The 23,164-nt window shown below is 38.9% G+C and overlaps 1 protein-coding gene across 1 annotated transcript; it reads right to left on the bottom strand.

Moving 5' to 3' along the window:
• Window positions 1–233: 233 nt before the first annotated feature.
• On the bottom strand, window positions 234–22,256 carry KLF14 (KLF transcription factor 14). Its single transcript, XM_077770733.1, has 2 exons — window positions 22,017–22,256; window positions 234–908 (listed from the first exon to the last, which is right to left on the bottom strand). Exons 1-2 carry the CDS (start codon window positions 22,254–22,256, stop codon window positions 234–236), a joined length of 915 nt encoding a protein of 304 aa, XP_077626859.1.
• Window positions 22,257–23,164: the final 908 nt, after the last annotated feature.

Genomic DNA, 23,164 nt, shown 5'->3' with positions numbered 1-23,164 from the left:
AGTTCCTGGGGGTGTCTTGAGGCAACCCTCTCCCCTTTAGGTTGATACACGTTTCGTAAGAATTCCTGCTGTTTTCGGGCCCCCAGTCCCTCCCCAGGGTCCAACGTGCCTGCCTGGACCCATCCTCCGAGCAGAGGAACCAGTCTGTGCCTTGGTCTAATGACTCTGGGAAAAAGGGATGGGCAAGGAAAAGGCAGGGACAACGGTCTGGGCGATCGTCCTTGCGGGGATGACTAACAGCAATGACTGTCAGACAGGCAGGCGGTGAGGCTGGGCTCCTGGCCGGGGACGGAGGCAGAGCTGTCCACCAGGCTGGTGGTGGGTTGGGGGTCGACGCGGGGAGTGCGACGGCGCCCGCGGTACTCGATCATGTCGGGATGATAGGCTGGGTGGCGACGAGCGTGCTTGGTCAGATGGTCGCTCCGGGAGAACTGCTTGGGGCAGAGGGGGCAGGAGAAGCGCTTCTCGCCCGTGTGCGTCCTGTAGTGGCGGGCCAGCTCGTCGGAGCGCGTGAACTTCTTGTCGCAGTCGAGCCAGTCGCAGGAGAAAGGGCGCTCACCCGTGTGGGTGCGCTGGTGGGACTTCAGATGCGACGACTTGTAATAGGCTTTGTTGCAGCCCGGAAAGGGGCAGCGATGGCGCTTGGCAGCAGGTGTAACCGGCCTCCGACGAGGGACTGGACCTGTTGCGGGGGCGGGGCCGGCCCCAGGGGCCACGCCGGGGGCCACTCCGGGGGCTGCAGGCGCTCCGGAGACGGCAGGAGCGCCGGGGACCCCGAGCGCGCCGGAGGAGTGCGCGGGTCCGCAGACATCGGCCGCGCTGGAGCCCGGGGTCGGCTCTGAGCCCAGGGTCGAGCCGGAGCACCGGGTCGGGTCGCAGGAGCNCAGGGTTAAGTCATTTTTAACAGCCTAAGAAATTATCTTGTCTTCGCTTTCTTGCCTCTGCTGGTGAGCCAGGTAATTTTAATAAAGAGAAAACTCCCCGATCGTAACTTCTGGGCAGCCTGCCGGCTTCGCGCCCCCCCGCCCGCTGGTCCTCCGCCAGCTGGGTGTCCGGCGGAGTCCGCGAAACTTTTTTTTATAAGGAAAAAAAAATGCTAATACCTGATCTGTCTTTCGATTCATAATTACGATTGTTAGTTACGCGGGCTGGAATTGCATTGCATTTCTGTCCACCGCTCTCAGACCGAATTTAAAATATCCCCAAGTCTGCATCAAAAAAAGTTTTCTCATTTAACAGTTCCGCTGTGATTCGGAGTCGGTACCAGTTCCCTAAATAGATCCACTACGTAGCCATTAATTAATAGCATTTCGAACCAGAAACATTTCTAACCTTGAAACAGCAAAGAATCCTCTCATGGTTGAAATTGAAACTTAAAATCCTTTGAGTAACGATTTAACTATTCAAGCAACGAAAGAAAAATGCATGTTTAAACTGCATTAACCTGTCACTGGCATACAAACAAATTTCCACGCTGAAATATAAATTATAGACTAGCAGCGAGATAAACACATTAAAATGGACTCCCACAATTTTAATAATAGAAAGTCACGTTTCCAATTAGGCAACATCTTTTATTTTTCTTTTGACAAAAATTAAAAATAAGAAAATGCAGCCAATGATATAGAATTGCTCATTGTGATTGTGGAGGGGTTTCTTTTTATGTAATCAGGTATAGGTTTAATTTATTTTTGCATTTCTTCATTGCTTTCATTTTTTTCCTCCTTTGATTTTTGATCTTTAAAAACTTAAAAACGCATAGAAAGGCAAACAGGATGATTTTTAAAAATAGTCACAGCACGGTTTTTGATGTACACAAGCTTTACTATATAGTGTTGAATTATATGCATTTTATTTGTAATTCTTCAGTACTTTTTCTTTTGGAAATTAAAAATACATATATACCAAGAATAACATATCTTTGTGTATTTACCTCCTAGAATAATCAAATGTACATTATTTGCTGCAGGTTTTTTAAAATTTATATTAAAGATTCCAGATAGAGTTGAATGTCACTTTATCTCCCTCCCCAGTTCAACTTTCTCTCTCCTTACATCCTTAGGTTATCAGCATTATAAAGAATATATTCTTCCAGCATTTGCTTTTATACCTTTATTGCTTAATTACTTATATATATTTACATGTAAATATATATTGATGCTTATGTATTTTAAATTTTCTTTATAAATGGTACACTAGTGTGCATATCATTTTGCAACTTACTTTTTCTTCTCAGTAGGATTTGGACAGCTATCCATGTTGATACCTGTAGAATCTGCTTTATTCATTTCAGTAGTTTTATTAATGCTATCAGCTAGATTATTTTTATGGAGATGCCACTCTAAAACAGATGATTATTATAAAGCTCCTTGTCTCAACATTTTAGACAATTAACTCAATTTATCTACACAGGTTAAATTTCTGTCAGAGGCTTCTTTACTAGCTGCTTTTCTTTTAATTTTATAATTTGGGGAAAATGTAAAGCTATTTAATAATGCAGAGAGAATATCACAGGCATCCATGTACCTGTCATGTAATTAGTGAATGCTAACATGTTACCCTATCTGATGCAGGTCTTTTTTTTTTTAATTGAACTGTTCAAGATTTCTGATTAAATTGAAATCTCTTTGTACTCCTCCCTAAAGCCATCCTTTACCTTTTTCTCCAAAAGCAAACACCATCACGAATTTGGTATGTAACTTTCCAATCTAGGTTTTATACTTTTACTATACATGAACCTTAAGAATACAGAATATTGTTTCATTTGATTTTTTAAATGTACATGTGTGGTGTCAGACTGTACATATTCTGACGTGGGTTTTTTTTTCCCCCTTCATGGAATGTTTTTATTCTTTATCTCCATGTTGATAAATATAAATCAGTTCATTCATTTTAATTGCTATATTCTAGATCCATGCATATAAATGTGCCCGGTTTATTCATTCCCCTATTGATGAATATTTAAGCTGCTGCCAGTATTGGAAGCGATGCTAATACAAACATGCGTGTACATGTGTCCCTTGCACATATGTGAGAATTTCTCTCTGTATCTACCTTGATGGGGAATTGCTAGGCTACATGCACAATTTCAGTTTTATTAGAAACTGCCAAATGGTTCTTTGATTTACACATCCACAAGCAGCATGTGAGAGTTCTTGTTCCCCTCACATCACTTTCTTGATTCAGAATTTTCTAATTTCTGACAATTTGACTTTTTAAAAACCCAGCTTCTTGTTGTTTTATTTGCGTTTCCCTCACCGCTAGTGGGGTCGAGCACTTCTTCATATATTGATTGGCTATTAAGGTTTCCAGTCTGTGATTTGTTTTTTTACAGACCTCACCCATTTTTTCAATGGGCTGTATATATATTCGTTTTTTTTCCCTGTTTGATAGGAGTTTATACAGATAAACAGTACATTGTCTCAGTCTGTGGCTCCTCTTTTGACTGCTTTTGATGTCTTTTGTACTATAGAAAATGTAAAATGTGGTCATATTCCTTGATCTCTTTATAATTTGTGTCATTTGTGCCTTAAGAAAGAATTCTCTGCATACCTGATTCCATGAAAATAGCCTTTTTGTCTTAATATTTTAAAGTTTGGCTCTTCACATTTATAAAATTGATCGCGCTGGGACTTACTTTTTGAATGGTGTAAATTAGGAATTTAATTTTACTCTCCCTCTCCCCTCTCCTGTCCTCCTGACCTGATTTACGGGACAGTCTTTCATTCCCGCATTCATGTGTCATGCCACCATGACGAAAATTAAACTTTCATCTATTCATGGATATGTTCCTGCCTTGTCCTCTTCCACTGACCAAACCAATTCTGAGCTAATACCACACTGTTTTAATTATTATGGCTTTATAATAAGTCTTCACGTCTAGGAGGGCTTCTCCCATTCCTCCACCTGTGTTCATGTTTGAAACCGTACTGGCTGCTTTTGGACTTTTTTTCTTCCATATTAACTTTAGCATCAGTTTGTCAACTTTCATTGAAAAACCTTCTTGGTATTTTGCTGAGTTAAATTTATAGGTTAAATTTGGGAAAATATAATATCTTTATAAAATTGAGTCATCTAATACCTTAATATCACTCTGATTTCTTCATATCCTTCAATAACAGTTCAATAACAGTTATTATAAACAACATAGTTTATTTATAAAAACTCCTGTAGCTCTTTGTTAGGCTTATTCCTAGGTATCTTACAGCTTTTGTTGCTATTATAAGTGGGCTCATTTAAAAATGTTTTAATTGGTTTTTGATATTGTCTGGAAGTTATTGATTTTAGAACAATCTTGTTTTTAGCAAACACACTGAATTTCCTTATTAGTCAAACAGTTTATTTGCAGTTTCTCTTGTATTTTTATATAGATAATCATATTATTTGTAAATAACACTCTTGATACCTGTCCCCTTATCTCATTGGATGGGCGAGAACCTCCAACATATCATCAAATAGTAAGAGTGAGAGCAAGATTATTTTCCTGTTTCTATCTCATTGAGAATATTTCTTTCTAATGTATCATTATTATTCATGATATTTGTTTTAATTTTTTGGTAGAAGCCCTTTATCAGGTGAAGGACTTCCCTTCTGTCCCAGTTGAGTTTAAAGTAGGAATATTTTAAAACCATGCAATGAATACTGAATTTTATTAAATGCTTTTTCTAAAACTGTTGAGATGATTGTAGGTCTTTGTTATGTTAATGTAATGGGTCACTGACAGATTTTTAAAATATAGACCTATCCTTGAATTCTTTGAGATATACCTTGTTTTGCTATAATGTGCTATTGTTTTTTTAAATACACTCCACATAACTTATGCTTTTTGATTTTAGCACCTCTGCTCATAAGTAATTTGGGCTTATAATTTTCTTTTCTTGCACTGCCTTTGTCCATATTTGGTATCAGGGTTATATTACCCTCATAAAATGCATTTGGAAATATCCCTTTTTGTATTTTCTATAACAGCTTATATGAGATAGGTATTATTTATTCCTTGATTGTTTGGGAAATCTTATCTGTGAAACGATGGTATATGAAAGTTCAACTCAATTTGTCTAATGACTGTTAATTTATTTAGGCTGTCAATTTCTTCCTGAGTCAATCTTTAAAAATTAGATACTACTTTTCATTCCTGATAGATTTGTGAATTCTTTATTTTTTCTTTTTTGTCTGAACAGAGGTTTGTCTATATTTTTAGATAAACCTGTAAAGGTTTGTCTATAGTCTTTTCACATAGCTTAGCTTTTGTTGATCACGTCTGTTTCTTTTTAAATATAGATATTTGTTTAATTTCTGCATTTATTTTTATTAACCTTTCATACTTTTGTTGAGTTTAATATTTTATTCCTTTTTTAAAAAAGACTTTTTAATTCAAATACTTACCACATTAGGGGCGCCTGGGTGGCTCAGTCGGTTAAGCAACTGACTTTGGCTCAGGTCATGATCTCCTGGTTTGTGGGTCTGAGCCCCATATTGGGCTCTGTGCTGACAGCTCAGAGTCTGGAGCCTAGTTCAGATTCTGTGTCTCCCTCTCTCTCTGCCCCCTCCTCCTCTCGTGCTCTTTGTCTGTCTCTCAAAAATGAATAAACATTAAAAAAAATTTTTTAAATACTTACTAATTTCCAATCTTTCTTATTTTCTAAATAACTCTTTTTCAACAGTTATTATTTTTGAAAGACAGTGGGGGAGGGGGAGAGACAGAGAGAGAGGGAGACACAGAATCCGAAGCAGGCTCCAGGCTCTGAGCTTTCAGCACAGAGCCCGATGTGGGGCTTAAACCCACGAGCCGTGAGATGGTGACCTCAGTGGAAGTTGGTTGGTTAATCGACTGAGCCACCCAGGTGTCCCTCTTATTTTCTAAAATATAATTTGGGACTATAAAATCCCCTTGAAGAGAAATTTCCCTTGCCTTATCTGTATCCCACAAGTTTTCAAAATAGTGCTTTCATTGTCATTCAGTTCTAAATACTTTATAATTCCACTGTGATTTCTTAAAGACTAAATTTTCCAAAAGGAGCTTTTCCTGGATGACAGGAAGCTTCCTCTCAACAGTGTAGAAAAGGTAATATTTACTTTTGCATAGACAATCACCTAAAGGAAGTTTTTTCTGAAAAAAATGGAGGTGCCTCTGTGTTTAAGGTACGTATGGTACCAGGAAAAGAAGTGATTTTTTTTTTTTTAATTTCTAGGAGAGAGAGAGACAGCGTGAGCAGGGGAGGGTCAGAGAGAGAGGGAGATACAGACTCTGAAATAGGCTCCAGGCTCTGAGCTGGCAGTCAGCACAGAGCCCGATGCGGGGCTTGAACCCACGAACCGTGAGATCATGACCTAAGCGAAAGTCGGACGCTTAACTGACTAAGCCACCCAGGCGCCCCAGAAAAGAAGTGATTTTTAATGAATGTTATTAGGATCTGGAAACCTGTTGCTGGTGGAGTTCTGCTGTAGCATTGGCATATGATCTAGATATTTCATTCCTTGGTCAGTTCACACTGATGGCCTTCCATATACAAAGCATTCTTCTAGGAATCGGGAGTTTCATTAGTGAAAAACAACAACAAAAATTAAAATTTCCTGCCCTCGTGGAGTTTATATTGGAGTGCAGGCATTTGCTTATGTTTTTCTGAAAACATAAGCAAATTATGGCTGTGGTGCTGCTGTTGTAAATTGTCTAGGAGATCCACTTGAATTTTGGGAAAAGCAATGCAAATGAGGGGCTTGGGGTTGAAACATGAATACTGGTTTGGAAGTTGCTGAAGGAACTTGTCCAGTTCCAGGGCCAGACACCCAGTTTCTGAGGACCCCCTGGGCAGGGTGGTGGGGGGAGTGTTTCTCTGGCTGAGAAGCAGCAGAATGGGAGGAAATTGCAGAGGGGAGATGCCTTATACATAGCGAGTTGCTCTGCGAAGGGAGGGGAGTTTTCTTGTTGTTGATTGTGGCTTCTTGGGATTAAGGGATTCGCTGGATAATGAACAGGGCGTCAGTTGTTCACGTTGATGAGAGACTTTGGGGTCCCTATGCAGATGGTATTCTATCATGTGAGCTATTCTGTAACCAGGGCACATTAGTAACCTCTCAGGAATTGGCTCTGGAAGTAGAATGGGGGGTTATTTGAAATGGAAAGTAGAAAAAGGACAATTTCTCAGCATATTGTATACTGTGGTATTGAAATAAATGTTACAGCAAACAGTATCTTCCTAAGCCTACTCCAAAGGTTTTCAGGAGCAACATCAAAGAGATGTTCCTGAAGGCCTTGAGAGGCTGACCTGTCCCTCCCTTTGGTCACAAGTGGCTCAGAGGGGACACATAGTAGACATTCTATAAATAGGGCATAAATGAATAGGAATATATAAATGGACAGGTTAGTATCGCTGTTCATTCATGATTACCAGTCTCAAACAGATATTCTGCATTCCCAGAAATATCGCAAACCTGTTTGCATCTGCGCCGTTTCCTTCCCACCCTTTGGCAAAGGTCAGCTATTTGTCATGAGTTCTGGCCCCTCAGAGTCCACAATCCATAACATATGCCCTCTCTTCTCCAGCATTTTCTGTCTCTCCTTCTCTGCAGAATAATTTGAACCAACATTCAATAATGGACTAATATCTCCCCCCACAAAAAACAAGTGGGGCGCCTGGGTGGCTCACTTCATTAAGCGTCCGACTTCAGTTCAGTTCATGATCTTGGGGTTTGTGGGTTCAAGCCCGCATTGGGCTCTGTGCTAACAAGCTCAGAGCCTGGAGCCTGCTTTGGATTCTGTGTCTCCCTCTCTCTCTGCCCCTCCCCCATTCAAGCTCTGTCTCTCTCTCTCTCAAAAATAAATAAAAATATTTATCTCTCAACTCTCCATTCTCCTATAGCTATCGCCACATAGCCACATTCCCTTTCAAAGCCAGGTATCTCAAGAGCCAAATATGTTCTCTATTCTCACCAATTTCTTACCCCACATCTTACTAAAATTGCTCCAAAATGTAGCCCTCACTTTGCTACAGAAATTCTTGCTAAGAGCAACATTGGCACACAACAACGTGAATGTACTTAATGCCACTGAGCTCTAGACCTAAAAATGGTTAAACTGGTACATGTTGTGTATATTTTACCACAATTTTTTTAAAAAAGCCCTCTTTTCTAAAAAAGAAAAAAAAATCAACATTGATCCATGTTGCTAAATCCAATCCTCAAATTACTAGAAGGTCTCAAGAGCAGTTGAGTAATCCTTGAAACATTCTCTTTTGGCTTCTGTGAAACTGCATTCTTTTGGGCTTACTTCCATCCTTCTAACTGTTCCTTCTCAGTCTTAATTGCTCATTTCTCTTCCTTTACCTAATATTTAAAGTGTAAAGTTCTACAGAGTTCTATACAGTGCCCTCCTCTCTCTTTTATCTATTCTAGGTAATTTTGAACGTGTTTCATGACTTTAGGTACACCTGTATACCAACAACATAGGAAGTCATAATCTTGTCACCAGGTCTAGTTCCCAGAGATGCCAGGTCATCCTAAATCCCTCTGACTACTCGATAGTTGTGATGTCTCATAGTTAGCACAAGCTGAATATATTCAAAAGCTGAATTTGTGCTTGTGACCCCAAATCTACTCCTCCTGCATTCTTTCTTGTCTCGGGAAATAGCACTTTCATCCAGCCTGTCCCTCAAGCCAGGAAATGGGGGGTCATCCTTGACACCTCACTCTCGGCCCCTGCATTTAGTTCATCTTCACGTCAGGTTCATTTTACCTTTGGAATATATCTTGGCCATTCACTTTTCTTATCTTGCCAATGCCCTAATTCAAACCACCATCATATTTGATCAAACTACTATAATAATGTAACACATTCCTGGGTTCTGGGTTTTAGGATATCAGCATCTTTGGGGAGTCATTATTTTGCCAATTCACGGCTGAAGCAGGGTAGGTGAAGAGAAAGAGATAGGAAGAGCAGGGAGAGATGAATGAGTTCAGGGATATGGATAGGTGGGAGGCAGATGATATTTGACCTTATAAACCCATGTAAAGAGTCTTAAGGAGAATTCTGAGCAGTGGCATGATCTGAATTACTTTTTCAAGGTTCACCCTGTGGCTGTGTAGCAAATAGACTGGAGCGTGGGCAGGAGTGGAAACGGGAGCAATGAGTTACCCACTGCAGAAATCCAAGCAGAAGATGATGATGCCTTAGACCAGAGTGGTAGCGGGGAAGGTGGGGAGATGTGGTCAGAGTCTGGCTGTCTTTTGCAGTGAGCGTGTGGGATACCTGCCTGCCCCTATGTTAGGCGCAGGATACAAGAGAAGGGAAGGAGTCCAAGAAATTCAGCACAGCAACTTGAAGAATATGTATTTTTTTTTTTCTTTTGAGATGAAGACTTTCAAAGAAACAGGATATGGGAGGTGGAAAGTGGGAATGTGGTTTTGGAGACTTTGAGGTGCTGTGTGGACATCTCGGTGGAGATACTACACCAGCTGTCAGATCTCGGAGTCTGAAGGTTTTGCAGTCAGAGATGTATCCCTGGCTGAGCAACAGAATAAAAGAGTCTTTTAAAAAAGCGACATATTTGTGTAAGTAACTCCTGGAGGACAGGAATTCCAGCTCTTGGTAGAGTTTCTCAAAATGCTACATATAATTATCTCTATATAACACATTTTTAGTATAATGATAATAAGACACTACGTATTTTAAAGTACTTTAAAAATTTAGTATTAAACTATAAAAATCAAGTATTTTCTTTAAAAGACTTTTTTAATGTTTTATTTATTTCTGAGAGAGAGAGACAGTGTGAGCAGGGGAGGGTCAGAGAGGGAGGGAGACACAGAATCTGAAACAGGCTCCAGGCTCTGAGCACAGAGCCCGATGCGGGGCTCGAACCCACGAACCATGAGATCATGACCTGAGCCGAAGTCGGCTGCCCAACTGACTAAGCCACCCAGGTGCCCCAAGTATTTTCTTTTTTAAAAAAATTTTTAAGTGTACATTTGTTTTTTTGGGTTTATTTTTTTTAGGAAAAAAACAGAGCACAAGTGGGGGAGGAACAGAGAGAGTGAAGAAGACACAGAATCTAAACCAGGCTCCAGGCTCTGAGCTGTCAGCATAGAGCCTGATGCAGGGTCTGAACCCACAAACCATGAGATCATGACCTGAGCCAAAGTCGGACGCTTAACCAACTGAACCACCCAGGCGCCCCTTGAGTATTTTCTGTTTTACATAATCTAATAATTTAAGTCTATTGTTTTAGATTCAGTTTCAACGCTTGGTAGAAGTGCCTGTGTTTTTAGCTGTCAGATTTCTTTTAAACACAGCTAGCCTTCTTGCATGGTACGTTCAGGCTCGTGTTAACTTACAAGTCTAAGTGAAGTACACATGACCTTATGAAAAACAGGTGAGCCTTTATTAGACTCGTTTCAAATGCTTTTCAGTGCCTGCAGTGTTGTGTGCTTTAAAAAATAACCATTGACAGGAGGAATTAGCACATAGTAAATAATCAGTAAATATTTTTACATAATGAGACTGAGAGCAAAGTCCCAACTGAGGTATCTATATTAAGACAGGAAAAAAAAAAAAAAAGCAGGCAATAGAAGGTTCTAAGTATAATAGCCCAATAGTTCAGCAATATATGCAGAGTCAGATTCAAGCCAGATTCGAATCGTGGCACAAGACAGAAGCCTGGCTCCTTCCACTTGGAGAAATAGAAGTTAGTGCAGCAATTTGACAATAACCGGGAAGGATGACAAGGTGTATCCCCTGTGACTTGGAAATTTCATGCCTCGGTATATACCTTAGAGAAATTCTTGTCCTTGGCCCTTGTTGCAGAGCAGGGAGCCCGCAAATATGTTTGGAGTAGCGTTTGCTACAGGTTTTTCAAACAATCTAAAGATTCGTAAAAATGCAAGACAGTTTTCTGTGGTGGTAAAAAGAAATTATGAACCCATACTAGCTGGATCGTAGATAATGTTTTCTGCTCAGTAGTTAGGGCAGGAAAAAAGCCCGAAGATTTTAGAAGAGTGTGTCTAATATGATTAGCATTTACACAAAGGTTAAGTACATGGGAATTATTGCCAAATTAGCGTGTTACAGTTGTTAATGGCACAAACTCTGTGGCCAAGCTACCAGGTTTTGCTGCTGTCGCTTAGCTGGTCGGCTGCTGTGTGACTTTAATGAAGTAATTTCTCATTTATAAAAGGAGACAGCAATAGTACCTACTTCACTGAGTCATGGTGAGAATTTAACTAGTTAACATATGTAACGTAATTAGACTATCGGTAAGCATGTAGTAAGCACTTTATTAGTTACGATATATTGTTTGTCCCTAGATAGCCATAGTATATCCATATACTACAAGTATAATCCATTAGTGAGTATGATAGACACCAAATCTTGGACAGTTATCTCTGGTTTCAAAGGAAAAGAAATGGGATTTCAAGGTATTCTTTAGCATTTTATTTGTTTCTTTAAAAACCGAAAGCAAATAAAGCAAAATGATAAGATTTGTCAATATGGATGGTGGGTACATTCCCATTTGCTATATGACTCTCTGTACTTTCCTGTGTGCATGAAATATTTTAGTTAAAAACAAATCCCAGTACAGAGCCTGGAAGATGACATGCACAAAAATATTTGCTAAATGAATGAGTGATTGAGAAGTGGCATGAACTGGGGACCCAGCCCTAGGAGCACCCAGTTGAACGTTCCTTTTAGTCTGCTCTCTAGTCCCTGAAGAGGAGAGCAGTGATGGACGTGGCCATTAGGATGGAAAACTTCTCTTCAGCAACAATGGATTCAGGGAGACAATGGAGCAAAGCTTTCAAGGTTCTGAAGGAAAATTATTTTGAACTTAGAATTCTATACCCAGGTGAAATCATCATTCAAGTGTGAGAGCAAAATAAAAACACTTTCAGAAATGTAAGCGTTCAGAAAATATACCACTCAAGCATCCTCTCTGGACGAATAACTAAACAGTGTATTTCAGGAAAATGAAAAATGAATCAAAGAGGAAGGCATGAGGGACACAAAACACAGCAAAACTTGTAGCGAAGTTTAAAATCATTACTGACTGAGGAGAGTATGGGGATGGGGGTACAATCTGGAATTACAACCTCCAATGGGATTTTACTTGAGTGGTATCAGGGGCAAAGGAGAAAAGTAAAAGCATGAAAAGATTTTCGACTGCTTCAGAGAGAAGCTTAGTTGTATTTATTAATTGAAGGTATAGATTTTATAAAACAAGTGTAAGTATATGCTTAAACATTAGAGTGACCGCCAGGAAAATTGGAATTAGGATATACCACTTTCTAACCATATAAGAAAAAATATAGGAAAATGTCATCAATTTATCAGAAGGGTAAGGAGAGGGGCACCTGGGTGGCTTAGTCAGTTAAGCATCCGACTTTGGCTCAGGTCATGATCTCACAGTTTGTGGGTTCGAGCCCCGCGTCGGGCTCTGTGCTGACTGCCAGCTCAGAGCTTGGAGCCTGTTTCAGATTCTGTGTCTCCCTCTCTCTCTGACCCTCCCCTGCTCATGCTGTCTCCCTCTCTCTCTCAGAAATAAATTTTAAAAAATTAAAAAAAATTTTTTTAAAGGGTAAGGAGAAAAAGGAAATAACAAAATGTGGTGAACAGAATACAAAAATAAGATGCAAGAGTTAGGTCTGAGTGTCAGCAGTCACAGAACGAGCATCCCCAAGCCTAAAGCGCTGTGTGCTGTCTGCCTAAAACTCCTGAAACAACGTGACCCAGGGATTAAAAACTAACAGAAACAGATGTAACAAAGAAAACCAAATTAGTATTTTAAGTAGAGATTTTAAAAAGGCTATACAAGAGTCAATTAACATTGTTAAGAAACTTTTGTACTCAAGAAATAATGCAGATATGTATTTTTAACGGATATGGGATATTTTCAAAGAAAATTTAAATCCATTCTATAAAGTAGAAATTATACACCTACATCCACTGACCAGATGTGTAAAATTATTTAACAAAAAGAAAAAGTAAAAAGTGACAGGCACATGCACAAAAACTCTATCCTCTTGAAAATGAGAAAGCACACTTCTAATTAACTTGGATTAAAGAGGAATTAAAATTGAAATTACAAACTACTTAGGAATGAACAAATGAGCACACTACATTTCCAAGACTAGCGCATGCTGCCAAAATGGTGCAAATGGAAAGATTTACAGCCTTAAGTGCTTGTAGAAAACAGAAATTGTGAAAATAAACAAACTAAGCATTTTATTTGAGTGCTAGAAATAGGAAAAATAAGCCCAAAGAAATAAAAAAGAAAGAGAATAAGAACAAATGTTGAAATTAATGAAATAAGAAAGATTGGGCTTCATTACTAAAACCAATTACTACTTCTTTGTCAAGACCAATAAAATAGATGAATTCTTGGTGAATGAGGTTAAGAAAAAAAAAAGGAGATATAAATAATAAAGGAACAAGATATGTGGGAAAAGCTGAGTGACTGCTATGTGCAATTTTAAATAAATGCAATTAAAAATTAAAATGAAATGTTTGATCCATAAAAGTACAAATAAATCACCAAAGCTCGTTCAATAAGCAGGAGAAAACCTATGGACCATCACCCAAAAATAAATGGAAAATAATTTGAAATCTACTAAAAAAAACCTAAAATGCACCAGACCCAAGTAGTTTTGCAATCTAAAGCTACCAAAACAAAGAAAAAGATATTTCCCAAGTTATATAAATGGTTCTAGCCCATAAAACAGATTGAAAGCTTTTCAATCATCTAAGAGGTAGATATTACCCTAGTTCTAAAATCAGATGAACACCAGTTTTAAGAAAAAAAAGTTAATTTCACTGATGAACATAAATACATTTCTAAATAAACTGTTAGCATATCACATCTAGTAGATATTAAAAGAATATTGCATCATGCCCAAATTGAGCTTATCCCAGGAGACCAAGAGTAGTAAAAAAAATAGAAAATACATTGGTAGAATTAATTGTATTCTCTGAAGAGAAAAAAGATGATTATCTGAATAGGTACCCCCCAAAAGAGTTAATAAAATGCAATACATATTCCTACTTTAAAAAGGAAATCTTAGTAACTGGGTCATAGAATAAAGCATCCTACATTTGAAAAGGTGTCTCTACCAAAAATCTACGACAAACAATGCTTAATCATGAAATACTTGAAGCATTCCCATTAAAATGAGGAACAATAGCTCCTAGCACATTTAGCATTGAACTAGATACCCATTAAACTCAATAATGAAAAAAAAAAACAGGCAAAAAAAAAGTGGGATATAAATATTGGAAGAAAGATACAAAATTGTCACTTTGGGCAAATGATATTTCCATTTAAATGGAAAAATCCAAGAAAAGTCAGAAACTTTTGAACTAGTAAGATATTGGTAAGATGACTATATAAAGATACTCATGGGGGAAAGTATGCAATGGAATTGAAGTTCATACAAAGAGACCTGAATAAAATGGGGAAATACATATTGTTTCTTAACAGAAAAGCTCAGTGCCACGGAATAGTAATTTCCCCAAATTTATAATGTTAATACTGTCCTCAACAGTATATCGACAGGGTTCTGTATGCAATCTGGCAAGGTGATTCAAATTCACCTAGAAAAGAAAAATGGCAGGAATGACATTTTCCAGCAGGTAGTATTTGGTAATTGACTCGGTGTAGACTGGCAGAGGAACAGACCAATAAATTGATGGAACAAAAGAGATGGTCCAGAAACGTGTATTTATGAGAGTTCAATGTACAAGAAAAGTGACATTTCAAATGAGTGGGGAAATGATAGACAATGTGTTAAAGGGTTTCAACAATTATTTGCCAGAAAATAAAGTTCACTTCCACATACAATATAAAAATACATTCTAGGTGGATTAGAGATCTAAGCATACAGATTTTAAAGTACTGGGTAATAATTCCAATAGATATAGAATAAGTATTTGACAAAATTCAAAATCCCTTGATTAAAAACTCAGAAAACTAGTATCAACTATATTCCAATTTTTAAAAAATTGGGGGTGGGGTGCACCTGGATGGCTCAGTCAGTTAAGCATCTGACTTCAGCTCAGGTCATGATCTCACAGTTCATGGGTTTGAGCCCCATGTCCAGCTCTGTGCTGACAGCTCAGAGCCTGGAGCCTGCTTCAGATTCTGTGTCTCCCTCTCTCTCTCTCTGCCCCTCCTTTGCTCGTACTCTGTCTCTCAAAAATAAATAAACGTTAAAAAAATTTTTAACCTAGGAAACTAGCAATAGAAAAGAGTTTCCTTAATTTGAGAAAAAGTCATTTATCAAAAAAAAAAAAGTACATTGAACTTAATAATGAAGGACCAAGTTATTTTTCTGAGATTGGAAACAAGCCAAGGATATTTACTCTTCCACCTCTATTCAGCTTTCTGCTGGCAGTTTCAGCTAGGGCGATAACACAAGGAAAAGTGTACAGCTTGGCAAGGAAGAAATAAAACTGTCTATTTTCAGACACGATTATCTACTTAGAAAATCAGAAAGAATCTGTCAAAAAATTACTAGAACTAATGAGTAATTTTAGTAAGATTGCAGGATACAAGGCCAATAGACAAAAATCAATAGCATTTCTATATACTCACAATGAACAAATAAAAATCAAAATAAAATTAATATTATTTATCACCAAAAATAGCATCACTTTAGTTCCACCCCCCCAATGAAATATTTAGGATGCATTTAACAAAACATGCATTTTCTGTGTAATTAAAACTATAAAACTCTGATGAAAGATACTAAATACCTAAACAAAGACTGTGTCCAATTGGAAGATGTGATATTGTAAAGGTGCCAATCCTCCCAAAACTAACGTATGGATCAATGCAAGACTAATCAAAATCCCAGTAGGATTATTTTAATTTTTTTTGTCGTTAGATGGCATATCTAAAATTTATATGGAAAGACAGAAGAACTAAAATAACCAGTTTTGGAAAAGAAGACAAGGCTGTAGGACTCACGCTATCTGATTTCAAGAGCTATTATAAAACTACAGAGATCAGGACAGTGTGGTACTGTGATGTGGTAAAAAGATAGACACGGGATTCATGGAACAGAAGAGAGAGTCCAGAAATAGATCAAATTGGCCAGCTGGTTTTTGACAAAGGTGCAAACACAATTCAGTGGAGAAAGGAGAATATTTTCAATTGTTGGTGCTCGAACAACTGGATGTCCATATGCAAAAATTGGACCTCAGTTCAGACCCTCCACCTTATACAAAAGTAACTAATAATGGATCATAGACCTAAATGTAAAATCCCAAACTATAAAATTTCTAGAAAAAAAATCTTTGTGAACTTGGATTAGGCAAAGATTTCCTCGATACGATACAAAAAGCATGCTCCATAACAAACTAAATTTGACTTTGTCAAAGTTAAACATTTCTCTGCAAATGACACTGTTAAAAAAAAATTGAGAAAACAAGCCACAGACTGGGAGTAATGTTGCCATGTTATATATCTGACCGAGGACTTGTGCTGAAAAAATATAAAGGACTTTTAAAATTCAATACTAAAGGGGCGCCTGGGTGGCTTAGTCGGTTAAGCGACCGACTTTCGCTTAGGTCATGATCTCGCGGTTCATGGGTTCGAGCCCCGCGTCGGGCTCTGTGCTGACTGCCAGCTCAGAGCCTGGAGCCTGTTTCAGTCTGTGACTCCCTCTCTCTCTGACCCTCCCCTGCTCACGCTGTCTCTCTCTCTCTCTCCTAGAAATAAATAAAAACCATTAAAAAAATAAAATTCAATACTAAAAAATAAATAACCCCCTCTTAAAAATAGACAAAAGATGTGAACAGACACTTCAGCAAATAATACATATGGATGACAAATAAATACAACAAAAGATGTTCCGCATGATTAGTTGAGGGAACTGCGAGTTAAAACCACGATAAGTTGCCACTATACACTTTTTAGAATATTTTTTTGAAAGCTGACAATACTAACTGCTGAGCATCTGGAAGTCTCATGTTCTGCAGGTGGGAATGCAAAATAGTACAGTTACTTTGGAAGACAGTTTGGTGTTTATTAAATATACACACACTATATGATCCAGCTGTCCCTCTCTGAGTGATTTAAACAAGAGAGATGAACACTTACATTCACCCAAAACCTTTATGTGAATGTTCGTAAAGTCTTTATTCATAATAGCCCCAAACTGGAAATAACCCAAATGCCCTTTGGCTGGTGAATGGAGCAGCAAACTGTGGTACCCCCATACAATGGAATACTATTCAGCAATAAAAATACCAAGCTGCTAATACATGCAACAACATGTATGAATCTCATATGCATTATGCTAAGTGAAAGAAGTCAGAGGAAACATACTTTATGATTTCATTGACATGAGAAATCCTTGAAAACGGATCAGTGGTTGGGGGTGGGAAGAAAGACATGGATGAATTTGGGAATCTGTAGTAGGCTCTGCATTGAGTGTGGAGTGTGCTTAAGATTCTCTCTCTATCTCTTTCTGTCTCTCTCCCATTCCCTCTTCCCCACTTGCATGCGCGCTCTCTCTTCCTGTCTCTAAACTTTAAAAAAAAGGTTGAAAAATTCATAGAGTAGTACACTAAAGAGCGAATTTTACTGTATGTAAATTAAAAAAATTTTTTTAATGTTTATTCAGTTTTGAGAGACAGAGCATGAGCAGGGAAGCGGCAGAGAGAGACAGAATCTGAAGCAGGCTCCAGGCTCTGAGCTGTCAGCACAGAGCCCAATGCGGGGCTCTGAACCCACGACCGCGAGATCATGACCTGAGCCAAAGTCTGGTGCTTAACCGATTGAGCCACCCAGGCGCCCCATGTATGTAAAATTTAAAATATGAACTAAAAAGTAACTTTGAAAAAAAAATGTAAACTGTCCTTACTATTGTGTGATAGGGAAGGAAGACGTGAAACCTAGAAGCTTTGAAAGGAAAGACACACAGATGCATGATGACCACAAACTTTTCTAGGACAAACCTCACTATAAACAAATAAAAATCACTATAAACAAAAATAAATAAATAAAAACACAGACTCGGTGAATATGTAATTTCAGCATATGTAACAGACCAAGACTTAGGACACAGAATACAAAGAATGGCTACACATTAATCTGAAAAAAGGTGAATAAAACCCACAGAAATGGTGAAGTAATAAATCTAGGTTGTTTTAAACTGCTAAAAAATAAAGGTAATTAATAGAACAGGCAAAGGGGCAAAGTACATGCAGTACAGGGCAAAATAAAAGTACACAGAGTTCACAGAAAGAACCAAATGGTCAATAAACATGAAAAGATTCACAGTCTCGCTGTCACTCAGTGTGCTATGAATTACAGCAATACCATAATCTCATTTTCAGCCATCACATAGCAAAACCTTTAGATTGTTAAAAGCTAGCATTAGTGAGGATATGAGGCTACAGACATTCCCATCAAGTTTTGAAACTGTATAATGGTATGATATTTGGAAGGATAATTTGATCGTAGCTATCAAAAACTCAAGTGTACATTTTTTTTGGACTCAGTAATTTCACTTGTGTGTTAATACTATAGCAATATTGCATGGGTGCACAAAGATGGATATAAAAGAATATTTTTTTATTTTTATAAAATTTTTAAATTGTAGTGGTGAAAAATAGGAATCTATTTAAACATCTAGGAGCACAGGAATGGTTAAACAAATTAGGTAAATCTATTTCATAGACAGCTGTTACATGTGACAATATGTTAGGACTGATACAGTATTGTATCCATTTATTTACAAAGCAACATATTATGAAATAAAAAAGCAAATAGTAATCAGTGTATATTGATCCCATTTGTGTTTTTCAAAAATCTACAAATCTGTGCATGTGCACGCGTGCACACGCGTGCGTGCGCGCACACACACACACATATATATACAGAAAAAGGTCCAGATAAATACTCATCAGAGTTAGGTCAGTGGTTCTCTGCGGAGGGCAATGAGATTGGGGAAATCCTCTTTTCACTTTACATAAAGTCTTATTTGAACCTTAAAAATGCAAATATATTTATGTTTTTTTAATGAGTGCACAAATAGAATTCAAATATATCTGTACATCCTAAATTAAGTAAGCCCAAGTAAAAAACACAAAGGTATGTAATTTCCAAATTATAAATGGGGGACAAAAGTAAATTTTATTACTATAGTAAAAAAAGAGAGAAATAATCAGGAAGCAGTGAAAATAGAAACCATAAACAAATTTACAGAAAAACCAGGTATAATTTATGTCATGATAGATGTGAATGGCTTTAAAGTCTCTATCAAAAACCTTCAGATTAAGTGGGGGGGAAAAGAAATATAACCATGAGCTGTTTACAAAATGAATGTGTATGTGGTGTCCTCTCTCTCTCTGTCTCTGTCTCTCTGTCTCTCTCTCTCTCTCTCTCTCTCACACACACACACACACACACAAAGTGAAAATGACAGTGCAGGTTAATGGAATGGGCAAAAACATCATAGACAAATGCAACCAAAGGGAACCCATCCATGTGTGCTAATATTAAAGTCATATAAATAGGATTTGGGACCAGAACATTAAATGGAATAAATAGGGGTGCCTGGCTGGCTCACTAGGTGGAGTGTGTGACTCTATATCTCAGGGTTGTAAGTTCGAGCCCCCACACTGACTGTAGAGATCACTCAAAAATAAATTCTTAGGGGCTCCTGGGTGGCTCAGTCATTAAGCATCTGACTCCTGATTTCGGCTAGGGTCATGATCTCAGAGTTGTGGGATTGAGCCCCATATTGGGCTCTGTGCTGACAGCTCAACGCCTGCTTGAGATTCTGTCTCTCTCTCTCTCTCTCTTTCTGTGCCTGCCCAATACTCATGCACATGCCTGCATACACACACACTCTCTCTCAAATAAATAAACATTAAAAAAAATAAAATCTGAAAAATAAATGGAACACATGTAATTATTTTTATATTGATAGGGGATAGAATGTACTACAAAGGCAATGCAGTGAAGAATATAAATGCCTCCAAACAGAGAACTGGTTGGTTATATTATGTTACCTATTTTGTTTTAAAATTTTATAGAAAAGAAAAAAAAAACCTGGAAGACCACAGTGGCAGGGCTGTCCCTAGAGGGTATGATGTGCAGGAAGAACAAACATGCAGAAGCAACCCTAAAACAGGACACTCACCCACATGCAAGGACGTAATACTCAGCATTCGGGTGGGGGTCGGACAGCCCTACCTGTAACCCAACCCAGCTTTGGCATTTCCCTTCCTTTTGCGTCTCAGACCTCCAGCAGCCTAGATTTTGTGATTCCCTTAGTCACTGCCTGGTGATAGCTTATACTCACTTTTCCCGAGACTAGTGTCTATCACAGTAAGCCACCACTCTTTTCCTGTGATTTTCCTATGGTTTATGTGGTTTTGGAATTTGGCTCTATTATTGATGTTCCAGGATATTCCATGAGGGTGTCAAGATAGAAGGGCCTAGATTGATCTGGAAGCATGTAGGCGATCATAGGAAAGTGCTGTCGGTCACAAGGTGCCCTAACTCCATAAGAAGAACAAGATGGCCATGGATTCCTTTGAAGACAAAAATCCACATTGGTCATGAAGGTCCTACCAAAAGTCTCACTCTTTCGGTCCTTCCTAAAACATCTTCTGGGGGACTGACTTGTTAAGGTGCTGGGAAGGGAATGACTAGGAGAAATGGAGAAAATGTTGCAATGGAAGAAATGACTCCATTTATATAAGCTGATGTCAACATGTACTCCTTTGGATGAAGCTTGAGATGGTACACTGACTCTTCCATGATGCTAGGCAGCGCCATGAAGCGAGAAAGTGTCCCTAGGTCCTTCTCTGAATGACCTTGAAGCACTGGAGTTTAAGAGGCATCCTAGGGCCACCTGGGTGGCTCAATCGGTTAAGCATCCTACTCTTGATCTAAGCTCAGGTCAGGGTCATGAGTTTAAGACCCGAGCTGGGCTCCACACTAGGTGTGAAGCCTACTTAAAAAAAAAAAAAAAAAAGACATCCTAGAACTGGCACTAGTAGGAACAGAAGAATTGAAGTTACTGGCAAGAGGGTGGTTGAGGAAGAAATGGGACCCTGACTGATTCCCTCCTTTATGATTTCAAAGGAAATGAGTGGAGGAAGACTACCACCAAAACAACAGTCAGTATTGACTTTGTAGAAATGGGGAAAAAACAAATCTTTGCAACAGTGACCTAATTCTAGGGGCAGAGTGTAAAAGAATCTACCACTTGGGGCGCAGATGCAGAGGTAACTGGAATGAAGCAGTACTACTTAGTGCTTAAAGGACAGAAATGACCAGATTTCAGGAAAGAGATTTGAATGAGACATAAAAGACACATTGACTGGGAATCTTCTGGCTCTTTCATTAACCATCTGTGACTTTGGGCAAATCCCACAGAAGGGTTGTTCCTAAAGTTGAGCCTGTACCAGAAGCACTTGGTGGGATGATTAAAATGCAGATTCCCCCTGCCCTAAATTTCTGACTTTGTAGTTCAGGGGTGGGGCCTTAGAATTTGCATTTTTAGCAAGTTTCCCAGGCTGATCTGATGCTGCTGGTCTGGGGACCACCTCATTTAGCATCCCAGTGGGCAGGTAAATAAAATGAGTGAATGAGGATCTCAAAAAGTCCTTTCTTAATTCCAAAGTCCTAGCTCCAGGTTACTGAAGGTCTTTCTGATGGAAGGGTTGTTAGAGAATGGGCCCCCTCTTATATTTAAATGGGAGGCACCCACTGGCTGCTTAGGCAATGACCTCAGAGCTGCTGTCCCTGTCTTTGTCCCATATTTCAGGTCATCATTAATCTCACAGGCCCAGTAGAGTCACAGCTTAAGGGATGGGGTAAGGGAAATGATATAGAATCTAGATCTTTCATACAACTTGATTCAAGTCCCTTCCAACATGCTAGAGAAGCTCTAGTGAGCTCCCTAGAGGCTTCAAGTGCATTTCTCAGGGTCACCTTTGGTTCTGAGCTCCTGTGTCCACAGAGCTCTGTCTGTGGCTGTTCCCTTCTTTCTACTGCTCAGGACCAGAATACGCGTCTCTGCTCCCCTTTTTCCTCCGCCACATGCCACTCACAGGAGATGCTGGAGTGAGGCTGGTGTGGTGGACGTCTCTGGTTTTGTCTGTCCAACAGCCTCCTTGAGGAATGTTTGAGCATCCTGCCCAACAGGCTGAGTGGAAGCCGGCTTCCCGGGTTTTGGATGTGGGGACTGGTAAGCCAGCTGGGTCTCCAGGGAGCAGCCAGCTGTTCCTTAAATTCTTTGATCTGCTTCATATCTTACAGTACATTGAGCTGGTTTAAAGTTAGCCACGTTCTTGCTTGTGGAGAAAAAAAGAAAAACCCACAAACTGGAGGTTTGGGATCTGCAAGGGGTTTCCATTACAGCAATACAAATAAGTTAAGATGGAATAATAGATAGCCTTGCTGATTTAAAAATTAAAATTAAGAAAGGTTTTTGGCCACCGTGCCATACGACTGTATCTCTTGTCCACATTTCCTTATGGGCTCTAGTGTGGTCCCACCCCGCTTCCCCTCCACCCTACCTCTCATCTACTCTTGCCCCAAAGTTCACCTGCTCATTAATGTCTCCTGCAGAGCAACTCCACATCCAAAGTGATCTATCAAGGTCTACTCAAAGAAGTTCTCAAAGAAGTTCCCAAAGAGGAACTTTAGTGCCTGCTGTTCAAACAATATATATGTTTTTCACCCAGCAACAAAATGAATGTCTCTTAGGTATCAGATCTTACAGATGATGCAGCAGATAATTGTATCCTATTAATGCTAAGTGATCCATCCGAAATATATCAACAAAAGATTTATAAACCATGAGGACAATTTACTAATTTTAATGTAGGTAACCAACAAGTGGATTGGAACAGGGATTGCTAAACTATGACCCGTGGCTTCTTTTTGTACAGCCTGCAAGCGAGGCTGTGAGCAAGGAACTTTTTAGAAAGATTTTTAATGGGTTGTAAGACAAAAAGAAGAATATACAGCAGAAACCTATGTGGCTCACAAACCTAGAATATCTCCTACGTGGCTCTTTACAGATAAAGTTATAAAGACCCCTGAATCTGAACCCTCTTGTAAGACGATACCTGTGACTGAGACAGAAGAATCCGATCTATGTTGGATGATTGTATTTGGGGATTGGCTAGACCAGGTAGACTTTTCTGCCTGTC

The sequence above is a fragment of the Crocuta crocuta genome, unplaced genomic scaffold (genome assembly GCF_008692635.1).
Source record: "Crocuta crocuta isolate KB4526 unplaced genomic scaffold, BGI_CrCroc_1.0 scaffold266, whole genome shotgun sequence".
NCBI lineage: Eukaryota > Metazoa > Chordata > Mammalia > Carnivora > Hyaenidae > Crocuta > Crocuta crocuta.
This window is presented reverse-complemented; position numbering and strand designations above follow the sequence as displayed.